This window comes from Lagopus leucura, unplaced genomic scaffold (genome assembly GCF_019238085.1).
Source record: "Lagopus leucura isolate 7727_CA_CO unplaced genomic scaffold, USGS_WTPT01 Super-Scaffold_100004, whole genome shotgun sequence".
In the NCBI taxonomy this organism is placed as follows: domain Eukaryota; kingdom Metazoa; phylum Chordata; class Aves; order Galliformes; family Phasianidae; genus Lagopus; species Lagopus leucura.
Window position 1 is genome coordinate 26,250,738 of NW_024962264.1, and position 25,061 is coordinate 26,275,798.

The window sequence follows — 25,061 nt, forward strand, 5'->3', positions numbered from 1 at the left end:
ATTTAATGATGGCTTCTCAATTAGTGTACCAGACTCCTTTGTGAGAAGGGTTCGTTCTGATCAATTGTCATCAAGGCTAGCATTCAGTACATCCAATCAATGCTGTTCTATATAATGGCCGTGCTATTGACTGATTTCTAATTTTACAGTATGTTGAGCCCTGTTGAACTCTTTTAATATGATAATTGCTTTACTAATCAGTAGTCATGATTTGTGTGCAATTGAGGATTATTGACATCAATTGATATCCCTTGGCATTTGTATTTGGCTGTAAGGAAGACGCATGTGGCAGAACACTTTACGTACCAGTAGATATTAAATGGAATAATAGAGAGGAAAATACTATATGCATGTATATCAGGTTTTTTTACAAACAAAATTTAGAAAGGTCATTTCTTAAAATATAGGAATGGTTACTAAATACCACTTTTTAACATCATATAGGCAGCTGTTAAACAACATTCTTTAAGAACATCACAAGCATTCATTAGTCTGTTTTAAATACTAGCTATTAATCTACACATTAAATATTGCCTATCGATTATATAACATGTATTTTAAATGTGCATCATATATGGCTGAAGTCAGTCTCCTTTACCCATAAGTGTATAACTTTACAAGAGATTTAAGTATGCACACGTATCTGATAAAACTGTGTATTCTGTTTCAAATAACCACTCAGTTTGTCAGCTTTTTTCATTTTATTCCATGAAATTGGAATAAAATGAACCTACGATTGATTAGAAAACTATATATATACATACATACATACACATATATATGATATACATATCATACATTCATTAAAGTTATCCAAAACATCCACAGTGCCTTTATGAAATGTTTGATTTAAGCTGAAGCTGACTTCTATCCAGCTGCTCTTTCACCCACCTGGGACTAGCTGCTCTCGCTCTGGGACCAGGAGGCGGCAGCACTGCACGCATCTTTCATGCGGCAGGAAGGCACAGACCCGTATTCCTGTGTCATCTGGAAGCATGAGCAGTAATAGCACTTAAGTAAAAAAGATGAAAGGGGAAGTTAATTGACTGAATAGCAGCACGTTTTGTCCTTCCTTACAGTACTATTACGAATAGAGAAGAACAGTAGAATTTCAAGTTGTAATTTTACTTCATTAGGCCCTGAGATAGCAAGAGATAGCAAAGTTCTTGGAGCTATGTGTGCATACATACATGCATTTGAAAAAAAGGCAGGCTGCCAGGCCTCAGGTCATGGTGGCCAGTGGTGGGAGGTGCCGTCCTCACAGTGTGTTCCTTTGGTTCGTACTGCAGATTCTCTTCTCTCTGCTGGCTTGTCTTTTTTTTTTAGCATTTTCACTCTCTCCAGGTGCTGCGAGCATCTCCTCCCATGCTTGATGCATAGAACCACACCAACACCCACAAAATTCCTCCCATGTTAACACACTGGTAACATGAGCTCAGCACTTGTCAGCTAAGCACAGATCCTGATCGAGTCACAGAAGGAAAACCCATGCTCAGTTGCCTTCTGATTCTTTTTTACCGATGAAGAGCTAAGCTTTAAGTACGTGCCTAGGTGTTTTTGTTGCATGAAGTGCAGGAACAAGCACCAAGACATCTCCGCTGAAAAATACATATTGCTTGCTAGAGAGGTACTAAAAATGATTTCAGTACAAACAGTTTCAGCTGTAATATCCCACGAGATGAAATCATACATGTGAGGATAAATGCTCCAACCTCAATGCTTTGTGTGTATTGAGATGAAAAAATGCTGAATGCTGAGCACCTGTGGAAGTCTGCCCATCGTTTATTCATGTCATCACTGCAAACAGGAGGAAAATCTCTCCATTTTATTTTTTTTTTAAAGCTGGAGTTAAAGATTCAGGTTCTACCTCAGCATAGGCACTGTTGGTTGAGTGAGACACACGTGCAAAGCTGACAGCTAAGTAATAGAGGAGCTATGTGAAGCCCAGGCGTTCTGGAAAGAGAGCCAGGTGGAATGCCGAAGGGCAGCCAAAGAGAGTCTGTGCCATCTATGGGCGAGCAGCTGAACTGCCTACATACCCCTTTTTTGTGACCTGTGCTGTAAACAGTGGGGCTGTTAACCTTTGCACAGAGAAGCTGAAAAATATTTCTGGTTTTTTTGAAGTGGGTCTGAGTTTAACTTAGTGTCACTTACTAGACTGGGAATTGTGGTAAGACAGGAGTTTGGCTCTGGAGCCCTGTGACAGGTGCAGCTGGGATAGGAGATGTTTGTGCCAAGGATGATGTAACAATTTTCTCAAAATAGAGCTCCACAAGTGGAAAAAAGAGAAGAGTGTGGCCTTGGGCCTACCTTGCAATGATTGTGAGGAAAAAGGCTGGGCTGGTTGAAGTACTTGCTTCTGGGAAAAGTCACTTGACTGTCAGTCCTGGGCAGAAATGGGTGCTTTTCTTTGGCTGCAGTTGTCTTTACTGCAATCCATTCCACACTGGCTATTTCAGCAAGAATCAGCTTTGTTTCTGCTAGCTTCTGTTAACACTATTTTGGGGTACCCACATTTACCCATACTTTGTAACAAAAAGCTAGATTTAGGATTTTTAAAGGTTTATAATTGTAACTGTATCACTGAACTCCTAGCAACCATAATCTCTGATTTATGGAATTTAAATTGATTGAGGTGGGATATACCTCAGTGCTGAGCTGATGAAGTGCACAGTGCTGCTGCACCTCGATCCTTCCTGGAGCCTGCACACAATTCGCTGCAGCTCGTGAATATGGGCTGCTAGGCATAAAAGCTATGTAAAAGCAAGGCTGCCTCTAAAGCTTATCTGTAGTTTATGTGCAACAAGGATTAGCACAGCAGCATGGCACAGGATAAAATTCCAGTAGGTTCCAGGATACAAACTGAAGCTGAAACTATCTGACTCCTTTGTGTATACAGCATATCAATTTTTACAGTGAGTTATAGCAAATAAAGTGGTGGAAAGAAAGTGTGACCTGCCTGCAGTCATAAGACAAATGAAAGAGAGCAGAATTCCCAAGTGATTTAATGGCTACCTGCCATTGCAGAATAGCAGAGTGGTAGGAGATAGAAGGCAGTATGGATAAGTACCATATTTATTTCCAATCGAATACAGAAAGTTACAGCTTGATATTCTGAAGCTGCCAGTTCTAGTGACAGGAGACAAACAAAAAGATACTTCTTACTAGATCTGACCCACCAGCAGCCAATAGTAAGTACAATAACTTAGCAGTGCTGATGGAAATGATGCTGTCCAGACACTTCAATAGCATTTCCCTGATCCTGGAAACCAATTTGCAGTTGCACTTCACAGAGACAAACTCTACAGGGACTGGTAATCAAGTTGGATAAAGTAAGTGCAGCCAAAAAAATTAAAAGGCTCTGCAGTTTTTGGATTCATTTGGAGCATCTGGTTTAGATAAATTTGGAGCATTTAATTTCAACTCCTGCACTTCTTTGCATGTATTACACTTCATGAAATAAGTCAAAGTATGAGGGTATACAAAAAAGTTTTCTTCTGAGTTTAACAATGCTGATATATCTTCACAGGATTTTTCTTTCTCGTGGTTTGCACTTTCTCCTGGATGATGTTACATTAGAAAGTATGTAGTCTTTGCACATAAAATAGGCCTTCAGAAAATGAAGCCATGGAAAATCATTAACATGAGTGCCACTCTCTGAGGCACTGATGGAACGATGCTGCCATACCCATGTTAAAGTAGGGTCCCACTGCCTGAAAGAAGAAAGCAGGCTCACTGCTTGGAGTGGGGCAGTAGAACTGTGTGTTCTCATGGGGTACAGAGCAGACAAAATGAAATGATGGAATTAATTTTAAACTAATTTATCAGTAGATAAATGATCAGTGGTTTATAACAGCTGTATTTTTTTTTTTTTTTTTTTTACAAGGCAAAGGCCACTTGGCAAGGACGGTAATTTATTTCTGCTTTAAGTAAGTCAGTAGTTTTTGCAGGAAGCAGCTAGCTGTCCTTTGATGGGAATGCAAGATAAATTGAAAGAAAGCACTTGAACATGTTCACTCCAGGAGTTGGCAGCTTTGTCACTAAGAGGAGGATGTCAGATCACCAGACACATTTCTTCCACGCTCTCCCAGGCAGAGAAAAAGGTTCTTTGAGCAGCTCACTGTGAAAATTGATTTTTTTCTGCAGTTTAATGTTAATATCATTGTGAAATATTCATTCAACGTATAGGGAAACCTGGATGCAGTAGGTTCTGTTTACTCGTTCAGTCTTGCCTCGGTTTGGGCACCTGAAACTGGTGCCCATTAGTATTTTTTTTTCAGCAGCATTTTTTCCCCCATTATGCTTATGTGACAGCAGGAATCAAAATAGTGATCTTCCCATGCTGTAAGAAACAAATAGTGGAAGCTGTTCATTCCCTACTGCTTGTTCATGGAGTCTGCAGGTGTCTGGCTACATCCAATGCCATCCAGAACAGGGGTAGGTAAAACAGCCATCCTGTTAAAGTAGGAAAGTGGCACTTTAATTCCTCATAAAGAATGTTAGAAGAGGCCTCCAGAATTTTCCTCTGATGTTTCAGGGACATGGATGGATCTCAGCCCTCTAACACTGGAATTTGGTGTGGTACCAAATTAGACATACACTATACTGAGTTCAGCCTTTTTGTTTTACTGGAACATTGGCTAATAAGTGCACAGGCTCGATCAAAATCATCCATTATTTTCAATTTTCACGGTTCTGTCAGCTAGTAAAAGAAACCCTCACGTTGCACGAGTGTGTCTGTATTATTGACCTGAAGAGCTGCTTTTCTCCATCTGTCCTTAGAAGAGAGATTTCAGGTCCCTGAATAAACAAACAAACCACCTCCCTTGGCCTTCTCCATTTGCATCTGCAATGAAAATTCATGAATAAAGAATAAAGGCCTTGTTTGGCTTCCTGATGGTAAAAAAAAAAAAAGAGAATGCAAATTTTAAATGTAGCACTAGCAGGTATGTATTATGAAATAGCACCCGGTTGTTTCTGATCCAAGCTGCTTTCTGGCTTTGAGCACAAGCAACTTGTCTGGTTCCAGGTGATACAGGTATGGGAAAGAACATATGTATTCTTAGGATAATCATTATTTTTTTTCGATTTATTTTGATAGCTGATGCTCAGATAATTGCCAACGTTAGAAGAGGAATGTTGCATGACAGCAGAAATACATCTAGTTCAGGATATACCTTCTCTGTTTCCTTGGAACAAAGAAACAATCAATGCAAAATGGGAACAACAATGTTATTTTCCAGGGATTCCTCTTTTGCTTCTCAGGAAGTGGTGAATAATTGGCTAATGCTTGTCCCAGAGACATTGTAAAAAGGTATTTTAAGGTATTTCAGTTGCAGGAAATTACTTCTGTGTATAGTCTTCACACATTACTACAGTGATGGCAGAAGTATGACAACTTCATTTTGTTTTTACACTTCTTTTATATTGTTTAAGAAATTATTGTGAAGAGCTCAGTTTTGGAATACTATTTGTTGAAAATAATAAAGGGAGGTCCCTGTGACTTGGTAGAAGGAATACCTGAGGCATTGGCACTGGGTTACATTTTGGGACACTGGGGAATGTTTGGAGGATATCTGTTTCGTGAGAAAAATTACTAATGTGTGTAATTGATGGTGGCCAGTGCATACTTCAGAAGATCAAGGAATGAACTATTAGTGATAATACTATTTTACAACTAATGATTTTGATAGAAGGGCCAGAAAATGGGATGTGGTATCATATATGGATATATTTTTCACATTGAGGAATGATTATAAAAGTCATAAGGAATGCAGACTGTTGATAAAGGATGCAAATGTTTCAACACTGGAATGGCATAGAGTAAAATTGCCAAAGCAATGTTCTTCAGGTGCAGTATTGGTAAAGAGTGTCAGAAATTTAAGGAGATATCAAAGGAGGAAGAGGATGTGGAATTGTTTGTGGCCTCCAAAAGTATAAATGAGGCAGGGGGGAGGATGTGAGCAGTCAAATAGACAGTGAAGGAGAGATTGATCATTTCAGTACAATAGCAAGGATAACTTGCAGAGGAGGAGGGGGTGATGTAATACAAGCTCCCTTAAGGCAAGTGGTTGGAATGGAAGGCACTTCTGTATTCCTCAAAGTCCCCTTCTCTACACAGGACTTAAAGATTTGGAAGGAAATGGCAGGAGAATAGAGAGAAGACCCAGAAAACATGGGAAAATTGTTAGAAACTATAATTGAGAATCATGATCCCAATTGGCAGGATCTGCAGGTAATTTTGGGCATTTCATCCTCTTATGAGGAACAGAGAACAGCCTTAGCTAAAGCTAAAGGTAAAGCTGAGAAAATTCAACCTCAAGATACCAAGCAGGAAGTTCAGATAAACATTTTCCAGCCGTCAGCCTTGGATGGGACCTTAACAATCAAGCACAGAGGTGTTTAATAACTGAATATCAAAGGTTAATTCTATTTGGAGTAAAGACTGTAATACCAAAACTGTGCCAGGTGGTGCAAGGCAAAGATGAAACTCTGTCTGCATTTTGTGAAAGGTTATGCTAAACAGCTAGGAAACGGGCAGATCCGGATCTTGAAAAAGAATCTCATGCATTCACCTTTGTCACGTTGTTTGTGAGACAATCAAATTCAGATATTAGAAAGAAATTGCAAAAGCAGAAGAAAGGGATGCCAGATCTATTGACAAATTGTTGGATGCTACATGGGGATGTGTAACAACAGGGATGAAATGGAGGAAAAAGATTCAGAAAAAGGAGCAGATGAGTTCCAATAAATGGCAAGCTCTGGCCGCAGCAACAGCTCCGTGAAACAGGCAGATCAGCCCAAACAAGTTATCAAACTGGGGATGGAGATCAGTGAGCCCTCTGTAGACACAAGGGGCTTTGGACAAGAGAATGCCCACTGAACCCAAAGAGGACAAGTCCTCCCCAGATGAAAGAGGGTAAGAGAGCACTGAACACTGCGGTCATGGAATCTCCGTCTGTGGAGATACTCAGAACCCGCCTGGCCCTTTCCTGTGCGACCCGCTGCAGAGATGTGCTCCAGCGGGGGGTTGGGCTGGGAACCTCCAGCAGTCCCTTCTGACCCCCGTGATCCTGTGACCCCACGCCCTCTCGCCTCCGACCGCCACGGAAGCAACGCTCTCGCGCGTTCCCTCGCCGCGCGCCCCCTGCAGACAAAGTGCCTAAATAACACAGAACGCCCGGCTCGTCCCGCACCTTTCCAGCACACCGCGCCGAGGCGGCAGCGAGATGGGCGGGCCGCGGGGCGGGCCGCAGGGCCTTAGGGCGGCGGCGCCCGCGCTCGCGGGGACTGTGGCGGTGCCGGAGGTGCCGGCGGGCGCTCGCTCGCCGCCATGGAGGAGCTGGGCTCGCTGGCGGTGTCGCTGGGCACGGCGTGGCTCTCGCTGGTGCTTGCCCTCATCGTGCTGCCCTCGGCGCTGGGTGTCTCGCTGGGCATCTCCGAGGCCTACATGTGGGTGCTGGTGAAGACGCTGGAGGTAGGCGGCCCGCGCGTCCTTCACGGCCGCGGTGCGCGGGCGGGGGGCGCGGGGCCGCCACGGCGGGCTGGGTACGGCCTGTGGCAGTGCCGCCTCGGTTCGTCCCGTTCTTCAGCGATAGCTCTCGGGTGTGTCTGCCGTGGGTACGTTTTAAGGCTTTTGGTGCGAGTGAGCGTGCTTCAAGTGCTTTCTGGGGGGCCTGAGACAGATTTGTTCTGGTGGAAGGTGCGGAGTAGCCGTTCCTAAGCTGGCGAAGGGTTCTGAGGTGAGGAGCCGGCCGTGTTGGGCTCTGCTTCGTTTCCTGAGCAGACAGACTCGTCCTGCTTAGAGGAAACAAGGTGAACTTGAGGCGTGGATCGTTCTCTCCTACAGAATGTGTGCATGTGGAGAACATCTCACAGCTGGCCTGTCGTTGAGAAATGTCCCCTTGGCTCACAGATAGACCTTGCTTAGCAGCTTGTCACAGAGCCAGTTCCAGGTAGTGCCTACAGGAGCCCCGGGAGATAGATATTGTCACATCTGACTTCTCTGTGACAGAAATAACGTTAGCAGAGGAATGTGGTGAATATGGAGCTGTTGGCCTTGTGCAGCTGTGCTGCCTGGAACTTCCTTGGCTGTTGAATTCAGTCTGTGGGCTTCCTGCTGAGTAGTGGCTGTGTTGAGTCATAGGATGCTGCAGTCTCGGACAAGTGAGACTCCTTGCAGTGGCTCTCTTGACAGCTTCCTTTTCACTTCCAGCCTCGGATCTCCCAGCCAGCCCCTCATCTTTGCCAGGATAATGGTGGGATCTTGGGCCTGTAGAACAATTTGCACATCTACAGTATCTGTTGTCTCTTTGGGCTGGATTGAAGGAACTATTGCTGTTTATTGGGTTACTCTACTTTGGCTCTGCTTTGGTGTGTGGTCCTCTCTTGGCTCCCTGGAAGGGCAGGGTGATTGTGGTACTGAATTTCTGCATAGCTTGTACTGTCAGGTAATGTATGTGCGTTATTCGAGCTAATTTGTTACAGTGGGCCAGCTACACCATCTTGGGCACTGGAGTCTGGGTACCAAGTAAAAGGAGAGTCTGAAGTGTGCAGTGTGTCTGTTAATCCCCACTGGTGTGTAATGTGGCAGACAAACGTGAGGCTGTGGTATGGAGCAAGATGAGAAGGGTGCTGGGCTTGAGATAGTATTTTTGTCTGCTTGTAGAAGTAGAACTGTTTACACTTGATTCAGAAGGGGCGATGCTTATTTCCCATGCTTCAGGCATGGCCCAGGGAAAGGGAGAGTAAAAGCTCCTTTAAAGAACAAAAGTGTTCTTGTGCTCTGGTGTGCTGATAATACTGACAAGGGAGATCAGTTGGTGCACAATGACCTTTTTGCCATGCTGAGCTGTCTTAGCAAGGAACATTATTCTAAGCATGTACAGACAGCAGTGTTGAGGATGTACTTCTGTTGGGCTGCATTGACTGAACCCAGAGTATTGTACTAGGGATGACCAGCTTTATACAAGGTACATAAACATGTATTTGTTTCTCTATATGAGAAGGTGAAAATAGAGGAGGACCATGACAAGCTATTCTTATATTGGAGTAGTGCTGGTTGCCTACTTGTTATCAGAAAATCTTCTTCCCCTGCTGTATTCTTTCCAGAATATTAACTTGCTTCTAACCTGCTCTTCCAAATTGAGAGGAAACTTCTTCTGCCTGTGGCTTCCCTTCCAGTGTGATAAGAACAATCTCTGGCACAGTGTTAGCATGTGTGTGTAGTTCAAATGTTGGGTAATTGCTACAAAAGCTTGTCTGGCAGCTGCTGACTTCTATGAAGAATACTTTAGGCTGATGCTGCCCTGCTGTGTTGATGCTTGTGGAATCACTCACCACAGAAATCTTTTTTATTGTTGAAACGAGAGAGACTGCCTCCTGTGATCTGTCCCAGTGAGACAGCTCTCTTCGTTGGTTTTAAACACTCCCAGGTTGCTTCCAATTTTTAATTTTGTGCATCTTTCTTTCCTGGTCTCAATCATATACTCCCCTCCATCAAAGTTTTCCATCTCTGGGGCTTTTGACTAGCAGAGAAAGCATTTTTTGGCTTGCTTTTTTTTCTCCTAGAGTGTGATAATACACAGCAGATACTTGGAGTAGTAGGTGTGTTAACATTATGTAACTGTGGCCCCTTGTAACAGAAGCCATTTCTAATAACTTATAATGCTGCCAGGCAGGGAATGCGCTTTCACTGAGAAGGGTGTAACAGTATTTAGCACCTATGAAGTGAAGGTGCTTGCTTTAGAGATCACTTGTACAACCTGAAAAGACCTAATGTTGAGAATATACCTTGGGGCAACAGGGATGTCTTTGTGCCACTGATCAAACAGTAGGTCCTTGCCGCGTGGGATGGGATGTGTTCCTTCCCCCATTCTCCAGGCATCAGCTTTGCTCGCTAAGCCATTTGGGATTAGGAGCTATGGCATGTGGTGCTAAGTGTAAGGGTGAGGAAAGAAAAGGGGAAATACATAGCCTGTAAATCTGTGAATCACTGTGGGATTTCTGCTGATTCATGTTGAATTCGTTGACTTCTTTAATCAAGCTTTGCTGATTAGTGGTGTCTAACAGCGTTGTTGAAGGTCCTTGTATCTCTGTAGTTGGTGTTGTTTGTGAGTTGTTGGGTGGAGAACTCCGAGTTGAGAGGATGGCTCTGAAGGGGCAGAAGTTAATGGAAAGCAGCTCTTGAAGATAAGTCTGATGGGGATGATGCACTCATGCTGACAGGCCAGAAAAAGCTTTTGGAAAAGTGTTTTAGCACATCTACTACATAATCTTAAATTCCTTGGCTGTGTTAATTAAGTTCCTCAGCTGCCCCGGTCCTGTGCAGGTTCTTATGGGTGGTTTCAACAGATTTAATAATAAGACTGCTTGTATGCAAGTCAGGTTGCTAGAGCTGGGGTTACCCTCCGCCGGGGTTGCATCAATAATTAATTCAACATCTTTCTGGTCAACAACACTGACCTGAAATGTTCCCAACTTCACTGCAAATGAGCACCAGTGTTTCTGATGCTGTTGATTAGTAAATGCTGTTCACAAAGAGCAGCAGCTGTAGCCACGTCTTGCCTTCAAGTTATAATGCATGGAGCTGGCATTAGCAGCTTAGCATTTCTGTTGTATATCCCCCTTCTTCTTTCCTTGTAAAGCTAGAGCAAGTTGTCCTGTTTGGAGGCAATGGCAAAGACATCTCATGAGGGTGAGGAAAAGATAACATGGATAACCAGAGAACTTTTCACCCCTCTCTGAAATGATTGCTCCTTTTCTTGCATTGCTGTTTTCATTTACACAGATTTCCCTGCCTCCCATTGCGTGGGAGGTGCTCTGAAATCTCTGTTGCTCTTGAGGTTTGGAAGGTCTCCAGGAAGGAGTGATCACCTAAACTAGCATGGCAGCTTTTGTGCTGAGCAGGACCTGCCAGCCTCGTTAAATAAATCAGCAGTGATTCCAACACCGTTATGATTTAAGATTTCAGTCTGCTTCAGTAGTTTGGTAATCTCTCTTTTCAATAATCAGTGAATACGGCTCCTAAATCAGAGATGATATTTCAAGATGATAAACAAGAAAAGCTCAATTTACTAGGGTAATAGGGGAAATGCACATTGTATTCTGAACTGACTTGATCGATTCTCACAAATGGTCTTTTCTGTTTGCTTTCGTGAAACCATGTGTTGCATTTGACTTTGCACATAGTATCCTTGTAAATGTGTTGGCTTTGAAAATCCTTTGCAATTTTATTTTATTATTATTATTATTTTGCATCTGAAGTCTAATTGGACCTTTCTTGAGTACTGCATAACCCGTATTGGTCTCTTAACTATCTTATATAGGCTGTTGGTGCATGGGGGAGTTTTTCAGGGGTTGGAAACTTAAAAACCTTTCCTATCAGGATGAAGTGGGGATGTTCTCAAGGGAAGGTTGGTAGGCTATTCTTATCTGGCGAGATGTAGCATGGTATCTTCAGACGTGTGTGTGTGACTAAAGCATGAAAGCTACTTAGCTCTGAGCAGCGCAAATAGCAACATTACCGAGTTGGATCTGTGGTGTTTGCATGCTTTGTCACTGCTGATTTCTAGCTTTACATACTAGTTCAATGAGTAGCACAGGATGCACAACTTACTTTTAGTGTTGAAGAATCTGGTGTTTTATGCTTCTTCCCAAAATCTGCTCTGGTGTCCCTGGAGAAAGGCTTAGGTCTGCACCTGGTGCCTCAGGCTGCCTGCTCAGCACCTGCACTCATGTCAGTGTTACTGCAGTACATCCATGAAACCTGCCACGTGGCTTTTTGGTCATCTGCTTAAGAAAACTGAGCCTGTACTTGACTTTCAGGATGCTTTTTGATCTCCAGTACGCAGACACGGTATTTTCCTCTCTGTAAGATGAATCAGATTACGTAGTGAAAGCTCTTTGTGGTGTGAAGCTGAGCATTAGGGTAGGAAGCAGCTGAAGTCGCAATGGATGGTGCAGATCACCAGCTGGCAAGGAGGAAGGAAAATGACTCACATAGCTGCATGAGGTGCTTTTTGTTTTCCAAGTTGGATATAAACAAGCTTCTCACTTGATCAAAGTTAGAGATGCTGTCAAAGCCAGCAATTTATTTCAAGTGCCTAAGGATAAGTGGCATGATTACATTAAATAAACTTGAGTTAGAATCAAGTCATGCTGCTTGGCACGTGCCTGGTCTTTGGAAGTTTGACAGACATGGGAGAAAGAGCTAATAGGATTTAAAACTAGTTTGCAGTAGCAGCTGGTAGAGTTGTGCCCTGATAAGTGCCCAAAGTCTCATGTGTGAGAAAGGAACAAGAAGGGAAGATGGCCTAATGTGGTGGCTGGATGGCTTTCTGAAGTGTGCCTCAGTCTCCTGGGAGAGCTGGCAGTAGAAGTGAAGTTGCCTCAGCTCTCTCTCCCCTGATGGAGTGCAAGGCAGCAGTCCCTGGAAATGCTCTGTGCAACATCTGTAATGGTGCTGGGCTGTGGCCCTGTGCCCATCTGCTGGCAAAGCAAAGGGCAAAAAGAACAGTCCGCTCTGATCTTTTCCTTTGCCCTTCAAGCTCTCTTTTGGGGGACTACAGCTTGCCTAAGTTAGATGAAGAAGTGGACTATTAGACTGAGTGGGAAACACAAATGTATTCTGAGAAGGTGGTAGAAGGTTGGTTGGTGGACTTATGTGAGTCTGTGGTCTCTATGTGCTTTGGGGAAAAGTCCATTACTTGCTTTGCTAAGTAAAGTGTCAGAGGATATTGCTATATATTGGCATATTGCAAATTTCAGAGTATTGCACAACTATGTCTCAATAGCCTGCATCCTCAAGTTGTTGCTGCCTTGTGCTTGGTTGGGCTGAAACTTTCTTTGGATGTGAGCTGAGCTTGTAACCACAGGACTTCTGTAATGAGAATAATCAGAAGAGAGTTGCATATTTTTTCTGAGCTCCAGAGAAGCTCTTTTCCCTGGCTGTGCAAAGCAAAAGTGGGCTGGCACAAGGTTTTGAAGACTTATTTGGGGAGGACTTGATATAGTGAGATGGGATATAGGAAGCAGTTCTGTCAGTGCTGGTCATGAGAGCTTAAGTGCTGGAGGTAATGCCTTCAGGATGGACCTAAATCCCCAGTGCCCCACAGCTGTGTTGAATGGAAAAGAAGAAAACAGCATGGTTTAGCTTTGGGCTGAATCAAACACATCACCCAAACGATGTCCTGTGACTTCCATCTGTCCCACCTTGCTTCGAGTCCTTTCTGCGTAGCTTAACACAGCCTGTTTCTGTGCTGTGAACCAACATGGCTTTGCTGCTGGAGCTGCGAAGGTCTGAACAGCAGAAGATCCATATTTTTCCATAGAAGCTGCTAGATCAGTGTTTTTTTGAAAGCACTTACCGTAATAACTTTTCTATGAATAAGGTAAGGTCTCAGGGGGAAGGAACTAAAACAGTTACCCCCTTCAGAGTGAGCTGTTAAGCCAGTCCTCTTCAGCTGGACTTTCTATCTGATGGCAAAGTAGCTGTGTGGAGGAGTGGACCCAGGGCAGAAGGTCTGCTCCAGGATGATGGGCAAGCTCCAGGGCAGCCAAGGGCTTGCCGTGGTCAACCTGATAAAAATAAAACCTGAAGTAGGCAGAAGGGCTGTTGCATGGTGCTGCGCAGAACTGACAGAGCTGAAGGTCAAGAAAGCCCAAGAATAATGTAAACTAGCTACAGCCTCGCCAGAGCTGTGAGTGAGAAGATGTTTCATGATGCCAGGGAGGTTCTACCTCATGTTTGTGGGCAGGTGGAGGTGCTGAGAAGCTTCAGTGTGCTCCCTGTGGCCAGGGGAGCAAGGGTTGCTTCCTCCCATCTTTCAGTCTCCTTTCCCCAAACTGTATAGTAAAAAAACAATTAGCCCTGGTGAACTGGCTTGTTCAGGCCTCAGTTGGAGTTAATCCACTGAGGACCTTATTTTTATAGTTTGATCTTTTTGTAGTGAAATAGCATTGGTAGAATGAGTTGCACTGTGCTATGTGCTCATCAGGGATGTTGTGCTGCTCAGCTCCAGGAGCTGCCCAGTGACAAAGGCTTGTGGTGGCTCTGTGCCTGAAATGACAGGCTCTGTGTTGCTTCTCTGAAGACTGGCAAGCAGAGTCAGAAAGTGCTGACTGTACCCGCATGGTTTTTGTTATTAGACATATTCAACAGTGCTCCTTCAGAGGGGTAATATATGTATGGTTTTAGGAATACCAGTGATTATTATCTGGTGAAGAGACTGAAAATTACAGTGTTGTTTTGCAGGACACTTATTTCTTAAGTGATTACTACATTGGAAAAGTAATGTGTTCTTTCTTTTCAACAGTGGGCCACTATACGGATTGAAAAAGGTGTCAAAAAGCCACAACCACAGATGCTGAAGATTCCTGCTGCTAATGGTAAGAACTTGGAGTAAGATCATATTGTTAAGACTAACATGCTGGAGTAGGCAGACCGAGCCCTTTTCAAATGAGAAAGTATGTGTGAGCTCAAGAAAGAGAAATAATAGAGGAGTGGGATGGCCGTCTACTTACTGTATGTCTAATTATTTTGCAATACTACTGGCATGTTCACTGTTCCTGCAGAGGAGAAACATGAGTTGCAATATGAACGTGCTTTTGTCTTGAAAGCAGCAGTCAGATTACAGCCTGCAAAGCTGTTTGCCAGCTCTCTTATCTTGGGAGCATCAGGGTGCATTTAGTAATATCTTAGTAGATCTGACCACATAGTGGACTGTGTTCCACAAGCTCTGTGCTATTGGAGGTCTATGGATATGTGTGCTGTTATACTTTTTCTCTTAGTGTGCTGGTGTTAAGAGTTGGTCCCTTGAGTTAGTTAATTCACAGGTAAGCTTCTTGCTGCTCTCTTTTGTTAAGACGGCTGAATAGTTGCTTCATATTTCTTTCTTTAGCCCAAGTTTGAAATAATGTGGTGGTGTTTAAAAAAACAACTGTTTCTTATCACATACAGTGCATGTATCATGGTAGCTTGTGCTGGGTCACTGTTGGCCACAAGAGGATCTGGGAACTGTGTATGCAGTGAGTGTAGCTCTGGTCCTGGTACCAACTGCCTTTGTGTCACCATGGATTTGCTCTGTTTACTTGACTGCTTTAGTGTCAGTGTTTTCTCTGTCTCTCTCTTTGTTTGGCAGCAGAGCTGGAAGCAGGAGTTTGCCCTTTAGCATACAAGTGAATTATTATCTGATTCTACCAGTTAGCTGATGTGACTGTGATACAATAATGGGGATTGAGCTGCAGAGCTGATTAATTGCGTTTCATCTGCAAAGGAGCATCCTTACCAATACTGGAAACACTGGTTATTGTGCTGTCTTTATGGCAGGTCTGAAACAGGCTTTGATGGTAGCAGACTCAGCTACCAGTTGGCAGCTGTAACAGTAAACTGGAGGTACTGCACAGCAGTTCTTAATGCATGTCAAAATTGGTCTTCTAACAATTTTTGTCATGGCTGGAGAAAAACTTATTTTTTCTGTGTCATGTGTTTTGAAGATTGTTTGGGGGGACAAAAAGGGAGGTAGTGGTTTCCCTTGTGTTTCATCAGCTACCTTATGCTCCACGGAGTCAGTGATACAGGGAGTGAGACTCATCCTTCATTTAAGGGTGATGAGTCCCATCATACCTTGGGTCACTGAGAGTGTGGAGGATGTGACTGTGCTGCTCTAATTGCAGAGTCAGAGAGAGCACTGTCCTTCCTGTAAGTTTGATTGTGGAGGCACATAGGTTTTTTTTTTCCTAGAAAAGAGAGAAAAGCTTTAGAGAGAGAAGACTTAAATAGTGTATGTTGTTCTGATCTACTTCTTTGAGAAGGTGTGGGAAGCATGGAGGATATCTGTGCTCTCACACCAAACTGCTTTCTCTGCACTACTCTTGTAGGGACTGACTTATGATTAGGTTCCTGTATGTGGATGAGACTACTTGGTGACCGGGATGGGTGAAGGTCTATCAATCCTGTATTGGCATTTGCTGAGGTGTCAGAATGCGAGGAGGCAGAGGCCTGGTTGCATTATGCAATATTTACTGAGGGAGGAGAAATTTCTGCTGATAATGAATTGTTGCGTAGCTGATTAAAATGGGGTAAAGGTGGTGGTCTGCACGTGTGTATGCATGTGTGTGTTCAGTGCTGGCTGACACGAGAGGAATGTGCAGTACCTCTCCTGTCTGTCCTAACAACCCAGTGCTCAGTGGGAGATGGGTCAGGAAAAAAGGAAATGTTGCACATACAAGGACTAGTTTTTTTCATTGCAGAGGAGCAATGTGCTTACTCAAATACCTTAAATACTAATCTCACCTGGTCTCTTGATGTAAATGTGAGAAGGTGACTGAGCAGGCACTGCCTTTCTCTCCAGTACCAAAATCCTGTGTATTTCATACCTGTTAGCAAAAATAGCAGTCAGCTCCCATGTATGTGAAGAGTAGTCCCAAGAAACATGTTAGCTGGTTCTTGCTACGTGAGGAATCATCTGGGACTGTTTCCTTGTGTTTAATGTTTAAAGGGCAGTGTGCTTCTGTGCTGGTCCCAGTATTTGAGCTCTTGGCTGAGCAGGTATTTAGAGGCTAGATCTGGGTCTCAGAGCAGCTGGGGAGCCAGCTCTGAGCTGTCAGTGTAAGTGCAGGCTGGTCAAAAAGCACTCCTCTTCAAGTTGACGGGTATGAAAACAGTGAAGCACTGTTAAAGTCACTTATGTCTTCTAGTGGATGTCACATATGCAAGTAATGTAAGAAGCAGATAGTGAGAAGTTTGAGGCTTGCATAATTAGCTAGCTAACCAGTGTGTGAGAACTGAGAAGCTCAGGGCTCGTGTTGCCATGCTGAGTAATGCCGTAGCTATGGTGTGTTGTTGAGAAAGATCTTTGCTGTACTCCTACATAAAGCTGTCTTTCAGCTACCTCTGGCAATCTGAGCTCTGCCTACGGCCAAGGGATTAAAGGCTGTTAAATACTATCTTCTGATAACCAGAGGGCTAAGTGTATCACTTAAGTAGCATGTGCTTAGTTGTGATCCTAATACCTTCAGGTCCTGCTTGTAATACCTTGTCCCAAAGGCAGCCTGTGCACAGGGGTGTGACGATGACTGTGCAGCTGGTGAGGAAAGGTTACAGCTGTGGTGTGCCAGCAGTGTGTTCAACTTGAGCCTTGTGTCAGTGCTCATGGCAGTTTGAGCTGAGAAGCCCGAGCTGGGAAGGCAGCTGCTTGGCTGAGCTTTCTGGGTTCTGGGAAGCAGTGCATGGGATGTTGCTGGTGCGCTGGATGCTGGAGTCTCACTGGCCCACTTGTTGGCTGTGACTTCTCTTCCACCCCAGCAGCTGGGTGGAGCAAGAGGCTGGGCTGTCTGGCCTGCAGTGTGGAGGTCGGGCCCCCTGACACTTCTAAGGGAGTGCCTGAAAAAGAAGGAATGAGATGCGAAATAAAGCTCCAATCTGTGCTTAGAACACTACACAGAAGTAATCCGTGCTGCTGAATGTGGTGCTTTGTATAATTCAGATTCTGAGGGAAATGTGCATGTTTGGGTGTGCCATATTTATTTCCTTATGTTTATAGGCTAGCAATAGGAAAATGTGCTGTTCTTGATGAAATAGCAAGCTGTGGCTGCAAAATTCAGAGCTGAAGGTGCTAGGAGTTTGCAGTGTGATGTCTTTCTTGGGTGCTCTTTTCGGTATTTACATTGGAGGCTTCTGAGGCATTTCTTGGAGCTCCTTGTGTTCACACGTATGTGTGATACGGTGCAGTACAAAGAATTCCCACATCAGTTGTAATGTGACTATTGTATGTAATGTATCTCTGGATGGCAAGGCTTTTTTGGGAATTCAGGGGAAGTTAAGCCCTGCAGGGTGTGTACTTGTGAGAAAGGCTTTTGTAATTTGAAACAGCTGGATGCTTCCTCCTTCCCCGTGTGTCTCAACCTTGAGACACAGCAGATACGCAGTTCATCAGAGGGCATCTGACAAAGTGGTTACCTGAACTTGGACCTCTGTCATGCAGTTGAGTGTCTGAGGGGATGGTTGTTCTGGTTAAATGCTATTCTGGATTTCTTCAATCATCAATTACATGAGCCAGACCAGAAAGCAGCTACTTGATCTTTATATTTAGCTTACATGACTTGTCTTTAAAGCTCATATAGCAAGTGAATGCTTATCAAACAGTGAGCTTTAAAAAAAAAAAAAAGTCCAGCTCTGACAGTAGATTTGTATCCTAAACCAAAGCAGAGTTCTGGAGGGTGACTGTTTAATTTACAGATTTGCTTCTTCATATGGTTACCCTTTTCTTCCTTAAGGTATCATTGAAAGAAATGAAACTCCTATGGAGAAAGAAATTGCGGGTCTACATCGAATGGAGTTCCAATTCTCCGACATATTCTATTTCTGCAGAAAAGGGTTTGAGGCCATTGTGGAAGATGAAGTCACTCAGAGGTTTTCCTCTGAAGAGCTGGTCTCCTGGAATCTCCTCACAAGGACTAACGTCAACTTCCACTATGTCAGCCTGAGGCTTACTGTTGTGTGGGTCATTGGGGTTATAGTGCGGTACTGCTTCCTTCTGCCACTCCGGTAAGCTTGCGGCTGCAGAGGGTTTTTGTTGCTCAGGGATCACATAAATGTGCTCCTCCCCGTTTTTTTTCAGACTAAGTCAAAATTGGCATATACAGAAGATCAAGCGGCTTAAACTCTCCTCTGAGTTGCTAAGAAGCCATTCAGAGCATTTATCTTGTGCATTGAGGACAGTACGTGAGGTCTATTGATCATCTCTTCGTGGAATGCTTTCCCTAAGTTGCTTATATTGAAAATGTGAATGTAAACTGTGCAGTCCTCTAAATATCAGAGTCAAACTTGCACACTACATGCGTCAGGGCATCTGATGCTGCTGCCTTAGCTAGTTTGGTTTTGAGCATTGTGTATCAGGGAATTAACTGACTGTGCAAAGGATCTGCAGGATAATTGAACACTGGAGTTCCTTTTCTGTTGCAATGTGATACTGATATAAATTGAATTTACTTGGCTTTTATGTCTGTTTCTCTGTAGCTTTACTCTCGCTGCCATTGGGATTACCTCAATGATTGTGGGGACAACAGTGATAGGACAGTTTCCAAACAGCAGGTGAGTGCTGTCTGTGTGAGGATCAAACTGCCAATTACGTAGCCTTGCATCAGTCCAAAGTACTGAAGATTGAGACTGGACAGGCTTTACATGTTGTGGACTACTGATAGTCTGCTCTACCCACAAAAATGCTGCCTTGCTGAGGGTGGCTGCTTGCCATGTTTGGCACTGAGGCTAGTGCTTTGATGGGGCCCTTCTTGCTGCCATGAGAAATACTCACCTAGAGTGCTAAAAGAAAAAAAAAAAAAAAAAAGACTGTTTTTTAAATCCCAGTACAAGTGTCTTGCTTAGGTAAATGAGACCAAGGACATGATGTGCCTCTTGGCATAGTGTAGTAGTGGGTGGTAGACCTGAGATTAGTCCTACATCGCAGTTCCAGGAAAATCTTTTAGCCCTATGTTATGTTGAGTAGGGTAAAGGACTTATCCCATGTGTCTAGCTGCTTTCCAGCATGCCCCAGATGCCTGTGTCTTCTCTTTCAGTCTGAAAAACTATCTGAGTGAAGTGGTGCACCTCACATGCTCCCGGATCCTTGTGAGAGCTCTGTCTGGAACTATCCATTACCATAACAAGTAAGCAAGCTAATGTTAAGGCTGTAGAACTGTGTTTATGTTCCTTTGTTTATGAGTATTCTTTTAGGAACTGGGGGAGGTGTGTGGAGGGGAGGGCAGTTTGTTCCTGAACCACAGGTTTATGTCATGCTAGGTGATGATTTAACTGATGGCTTTACAGAGTTGTGGTGCTGAGTGCACTAGTAGTCTAACAACTAATTGTGTAATTGCAGGGAGAACAAACCTCAGAAAGGAGGCATTTGCGTTGCTAACCACACATCACCGATAGATGCGATCATTCTGACCAACGATGGATGCTATGCAATGGTATGAGGAGACTGATGGCAGAGAGGAAAGATGGAAAAAGGAAAGATTGACATAATGGTTCACGAGTTCAGTATTTTTTTAGCTTTCAAAATTGGTGGATAAGGTTACCTTGAGCATGAGTCACTGGGGAAAAACATAAAGTATGGTGAAGTCTGACTTCAAGTTTCACGTTGATGAAATTGCTCTGGGAATGTCAATTCAGGCTCTGTTTGAAATACTTCAGAGGCTTTCTTGCATGCTTGTAGATCCTTTCAAGTGAATGTGCTTTAATAACTTCTGTGCACACTACTCAATCCTGAGATGTGATTTACAGTATGACCTAATCTGCTGGGATGCAGGAGAGAAAACTATTCTTTTCTGAAGGTCTTGTTTGCTGATGTGTTTCACTGGGCCTGCAGGTTGGCCAGGTTCATGGTGGATTGATGGGAGTTATTCAAAGAGCCACCGTGAAGGCCTGTCCTCATGTTTGGTTTGAGCGCTCGGAAATTAAAGACCGCCATCTAGTGACAAAAAGGTGAGGTGTGAGCTGGAATGGGAAATTGTGCTACTCGTGTGACTCTGGTACGTTCTAGTGATTGAAAGAACACCTCTGAACAGTCATTCTACAATTGAAGATCCCAATTTATGAAGTAAGCTTTGAAGAGACCCATATCAGGAGACATGCTTGTGGAAAGACAGAAGTGCAAACAGGCAGTGAGGTTGCAGTGGGAAATGGGGAAATTGTACGACCTGAAGATCCTGAAAGTTCAAAAGGTTGATTTGCAGAAGTGTCATCTTTTGGCATGTGCAGTTGCCTTTATTCCACATGGGCACTGCTGATTATAAACCCCAATCATAGGGACGCTAGTAAACTGTTATTGCAACTTACTGTAAGCTGGCATGAAACAGAGTGTTGTTCTTGTAGTGGGTTGAAGAGATGGTGCCCACTGATCAGGTTTATTCAGAATGACCTGAAAGTGCTTGTTTGAGTGGGCTTTGGTACAGTGGTCAAAATGAATGGCTATTGAGTCACAGAGAAGTGCTTGAAAGAATGAAACGGTTCAGATACAAAGGTTCTAGTAAGATCTGAACTGCAAGGGACAACCACAGAATATCAGATCTGGGAAATTATCATCCTAACAGCTACTTTGCTGTTAAAGTCCCAATATCTATATCTAAATTAAATTGACTTGAATTCTGCATATAAAGTGGACTTTCTATAACAGGATCTGTCTAGGCTTAATTCAAGAAGGGAGGTGTTAGACATGATAGTCTTTGCTTGCTGATGTGGAGGTGGAGTGTGTGGGGAAGTATCTGGCTGAAAAAGATCTTCCAACAAGTGTGGCAGGTTTTTTCCTGCTGTAAGCCACTTGTAAACTGAGTTTGTTTGGAGTTAATTGGCATGACCTAATGGCATAGGTTGCTTGGCTTTCCTGACAACCATTTATAAAGTAACATACAGGCAAAGCGTTGCTTCAGTGTAAAACTAATTGGAACAATTTGTATGTGGTAATGAAGGACTCATTGTACAGTGTTTCAGATTTGTTGCAAAAGAATGGAAAGTACAGATTTGTGTCCATTAAGCAGTTTTGGTTTCTTACAGTGTGTTTGGTAATCTGATGCATCTGCCTGGGGAAAGAAATGTGGAAGAACAGCTGTTTTAACTTTACCTTTTGCTTCCACAGACTCAGGGAACATGTGGCAGATAAGAACAAGCTTCCAATCTTAATTTTCCCAGAAGGTAAGAAGTTGAACTGTTCTTTTTTTCCCTCTGTTGAGCATACGTTCATGTCTGTTCTTTTCTTGTGATTTGTGGTGCCCAAATGAATTCTCACCTCTGGGTTAGCTTTCTTATTTTATTCATCTTTCATGTAAAATTACCCTAAGGCAATGCAATACTGCCCTGCTTGTTGGGTGTCCTGGCCAAAGAATGAGAAGACAGTTTATTTTGCCCCATGAATGTTTATTCACAGTGCTACTGATCTAACCTTAGCCTTGACTTTTTTCTCTCACACACGCCGTGGCTTTATTCAGCAAATCAATCACAAGAAAAGGAAGAAAAGCGAGTGTGGAGAGGTGCTTAACTTCCCCATAAGGGCCTGCCTTTACTCCTCCTTGCTGTTGCTACTGAAATGTGCTAGGCTTTGTGAAATACTAACTTTATCTTCTGGACAGGCACCTGTATAAACAATACATCCGTAATGATGTTCAAGAAGGGCAGCTTTGAAATAGGAGGGACAATCTATCCTGTTGCAATCAAGGTATGAGGAAGTGTCTGGCTGCTCAACTTGAAAATGATTTGGGGTCTGTTTTTGTCAGGGTGATGGGAAGCTGTCTCAGAGCTGCTAATGAAAAGCGCAGTAGCAGTGACAACTGGCCACTTGCTGTGGTTGATTCCTGGCTTGCAAGTGACTGGAATGAGCCTGGCCTGTGGCTGAAAGCACCCACCTTGTGCTTAAGACAAACTGTAGTGATCTGTGAGGGAAAGAGTGTTTTCATTTTTATTTTTCCTGTGATCCCTTGCAGTATGATCCTCAGTTTGGAGATGCGTTCTGGAACAGCAGCAAACACAACATTATCAGCTACCTGCTGCGAATAATGACCAGCTGGGCCATTGTTTGCCACGTGTGGTACATGCCACCAATGGTTAGAAAGGTAAGATCATCACTGTTTGCAAGTGTCTCTTTGCACTCTTCTCCAAAACCCCTGTCCACTCCATGTCTCCAAATCTGTTTTATGCAGTGCTTTTATTGGTGGTTAGTTTAATAAATGATTAGACTTAGCTTTTCCAGATGTATTGAAATACTGGGAGAATCTCTGCTGAATGTAGAATGCAGCTTGATGCTACCGTTGCTGTACTAAAGATACAAAGAATAGTGGTAAATATACTGCTGTATATGATAGTGTTGCTACTAATGCAAGCTGCAGTTAATGGTACATTTGTAGCTTAAAACCTTATCCTCTCTGTTAATCCATGCTTTTGGAGCACAAGTTCCCTTAACTTCAATATTCTGGAGAAAAATGAGCTAAATGTTTATCTCATGGAAACCTCAGGTTATGTTGGCATGAGGAGGGTGGGATTACTTGGTACACAGTTAATGATGGAGCAGATGATGGTGACGGAGGTCAGGTTGAATTTACTTCTCTCTGTTTTGATTCAACTTAAAACACTCAAAGGATGGAGAAGACGCTGTTCAGTTTGCCAACCGAGTAAGGTCAGCCATTGCTCGCCAAGGGGGACTGACTGAACTTCCCTGGTAAGTGACTGCATCGTTAGCAAGACTGTATGGACTGCTTGAACTTGTAGGCTTCTGTTAGTTGTTAAATGTTTTTTGATTGAGAAACGCATCTAACTTCATTTTACCTGGGAGAATACAAGGGAGTAATTGTAACAGTCATATACGTGTATATGAATAAAAAAATCTATAGAAAATGGGTGAACTGATTTAGCTATGAGGCCATCTGGCCATAGGAAATAGCCCCTCAGATGGGCAAAGACTTGTATCCTAGTTGGAACCGGTTGTCAGCACTGGATCAGACTGCTTTAATAAATGAGCTCTACAGTTGAACAACATGTGCATTAAGGCTTAAGGTACGTACTGTTTAGAGAAACAAAGAAAAAAAACCTATTAAAACTGGGTGTAGAAGTTCAGAAAAATCTCTGAGATGTTGGATGTTAAGACTAGAGTTGACTCACATCAGTTGATGTGACGTGTAGTTTGATGATAGCGTATTTAAAACAAAAAAAAACTCAACAGCAAACACGATGGCTTACTCTTTGCTCTTTCTCTGCAGGGATGGAGGTCTAAAACGAGCAAAAGTCAAAGATAGTTTCAAGGAAGAACAACAGAAAAACTACAGCAAGATGTTAGTGAGAAATGGATCACAAAGAAGTCTGTCTGCAGGAACAGAGTCAGACTGAAAGGTGGTTCTTAAAAACAAGTATTGTGCAACCAGCCTTAGCAGGAATAGTGTTTTTCTTTTTTTTTTTAATTAACACAAAAACAAAGCAACAAAATCCCTTTTGCGTATGCATATTCTCTGTATGGCTGGTGCAGAGCCTGCTAACAGCAGTGTCTCCTTATCTCTTTTCACTTCCTTGTTCCTCTGAATTTTTGTGCAATAAGGCACTGTAAGTCCTTGTATTCTCCTGCAGAACATGCGAAGAGTTAAAAGACTAAAGGGGTTAAAAAACAAAACAAAACTGCTGTCTTTCTTCTGAGCTTGTAAGAATAAAGGGAAATACACTGAGTAATGTCAGGGCACTGGTTGTGCAGATAATTCTTGTTTGTGGTTCTTGGAAGCTTTAAACAATTTTCTTTTTCTGTTGCTCAGACTTTTCTAGTTGTGGGTTTCTTAAATGTTTTAGGATGATATCAGAACTGTAATATTGACTGCTTTTGTTAGCTTGCACCTGGATGTGCAAGGGAAAAAGGGAGTAAGGACTGCAGAACTCAAAGGATAGGAAAGGAGTTTGCCTTGTCAAAAGTGCAGTTCAAAGATAGTGAGGAATTTGGTGGCCTTATGACATGGAATTGCCTTTATTGAAAACTGTTTCTGAAGGGAAGGGGCAAGTCCTCAATCTCCCTGCCCACTGCTGCTGTCAAAGTTGGTTTCTTTGGACTACAAACTATAAAGATTCATTATGCAGCTGGATACCATAGGCTTTGACAGATGTATTTTCATGAAGTGGATTTTCAGGACTACCCTTCTGCAAAAATTGCTGCTAATGACTGAAAGATTTAAAGAGCCACTCCAATTCAGTTAAACATTTCTGGGCTAGCAATAGCTACAGCTGTAAGCTGTACAGAGGATCTGTAAGTCATCTATGATACAAGTGGCACACTCGAAGTTGCAATATGTTGCTGTCTTAATGTAAAGAGTTAATAAATTCTATATTTCTAATGAGTGTTGTGTGGCATTTATGTTCTTTTCTATGGGTATTTATGCAAAACAGTTTTACTTCCTGGTAACATGGAAACTTAAGTCACTGTAACATAAAGAACCAGTTATTGCTGAGCTCTCACTTACCTGTTTTCTAACCTTTTTCCTTTTTTTTTTTCCCCTCTTTAAACTAGCGTAGTGTTTCTGCTGTCTAGAGTAGGAGACAT

General features: G+C 43.1%; 1 protein-coding gene across 1 annotated transcript; it reads left to right on the forward strand.

The window, feature by feature from the left end:
* Positions 1-7,310: 7,310 nt before the first annotated feature.
* LOC122180375 (glycerol-3-phosphate acyltransferase 3) lies at positions 7,311-24,858 on the forward strand. The gene is made up of 12 exons (XM_042871983.1): positions 7,311-7,477; positions 14,316-14,388; positions 18,277-18,547; positions 19,019-19,093; positions 19,576-19,665; positions 19,878-19,971; positions 20,370-20,485; positions 21,636-21,691; positions 22,126-22,211; positions 22,477-22,605; positions 23,128-23,207; positions 23,746-24,858. Exons 1-12 carry the CDS (start codon positions 7,334-7,336, stop codon positions 23,870-23,872), a joined length of 1,341 nt encoding a protein of 446 aa, XP_042727917.1. The 5' UTR covers positions 7,311-7,333; the 3' UTR covers positions 23,873-24,858.
* Positions 24,859-25,061: the final 203 nt, after the last annotated feature.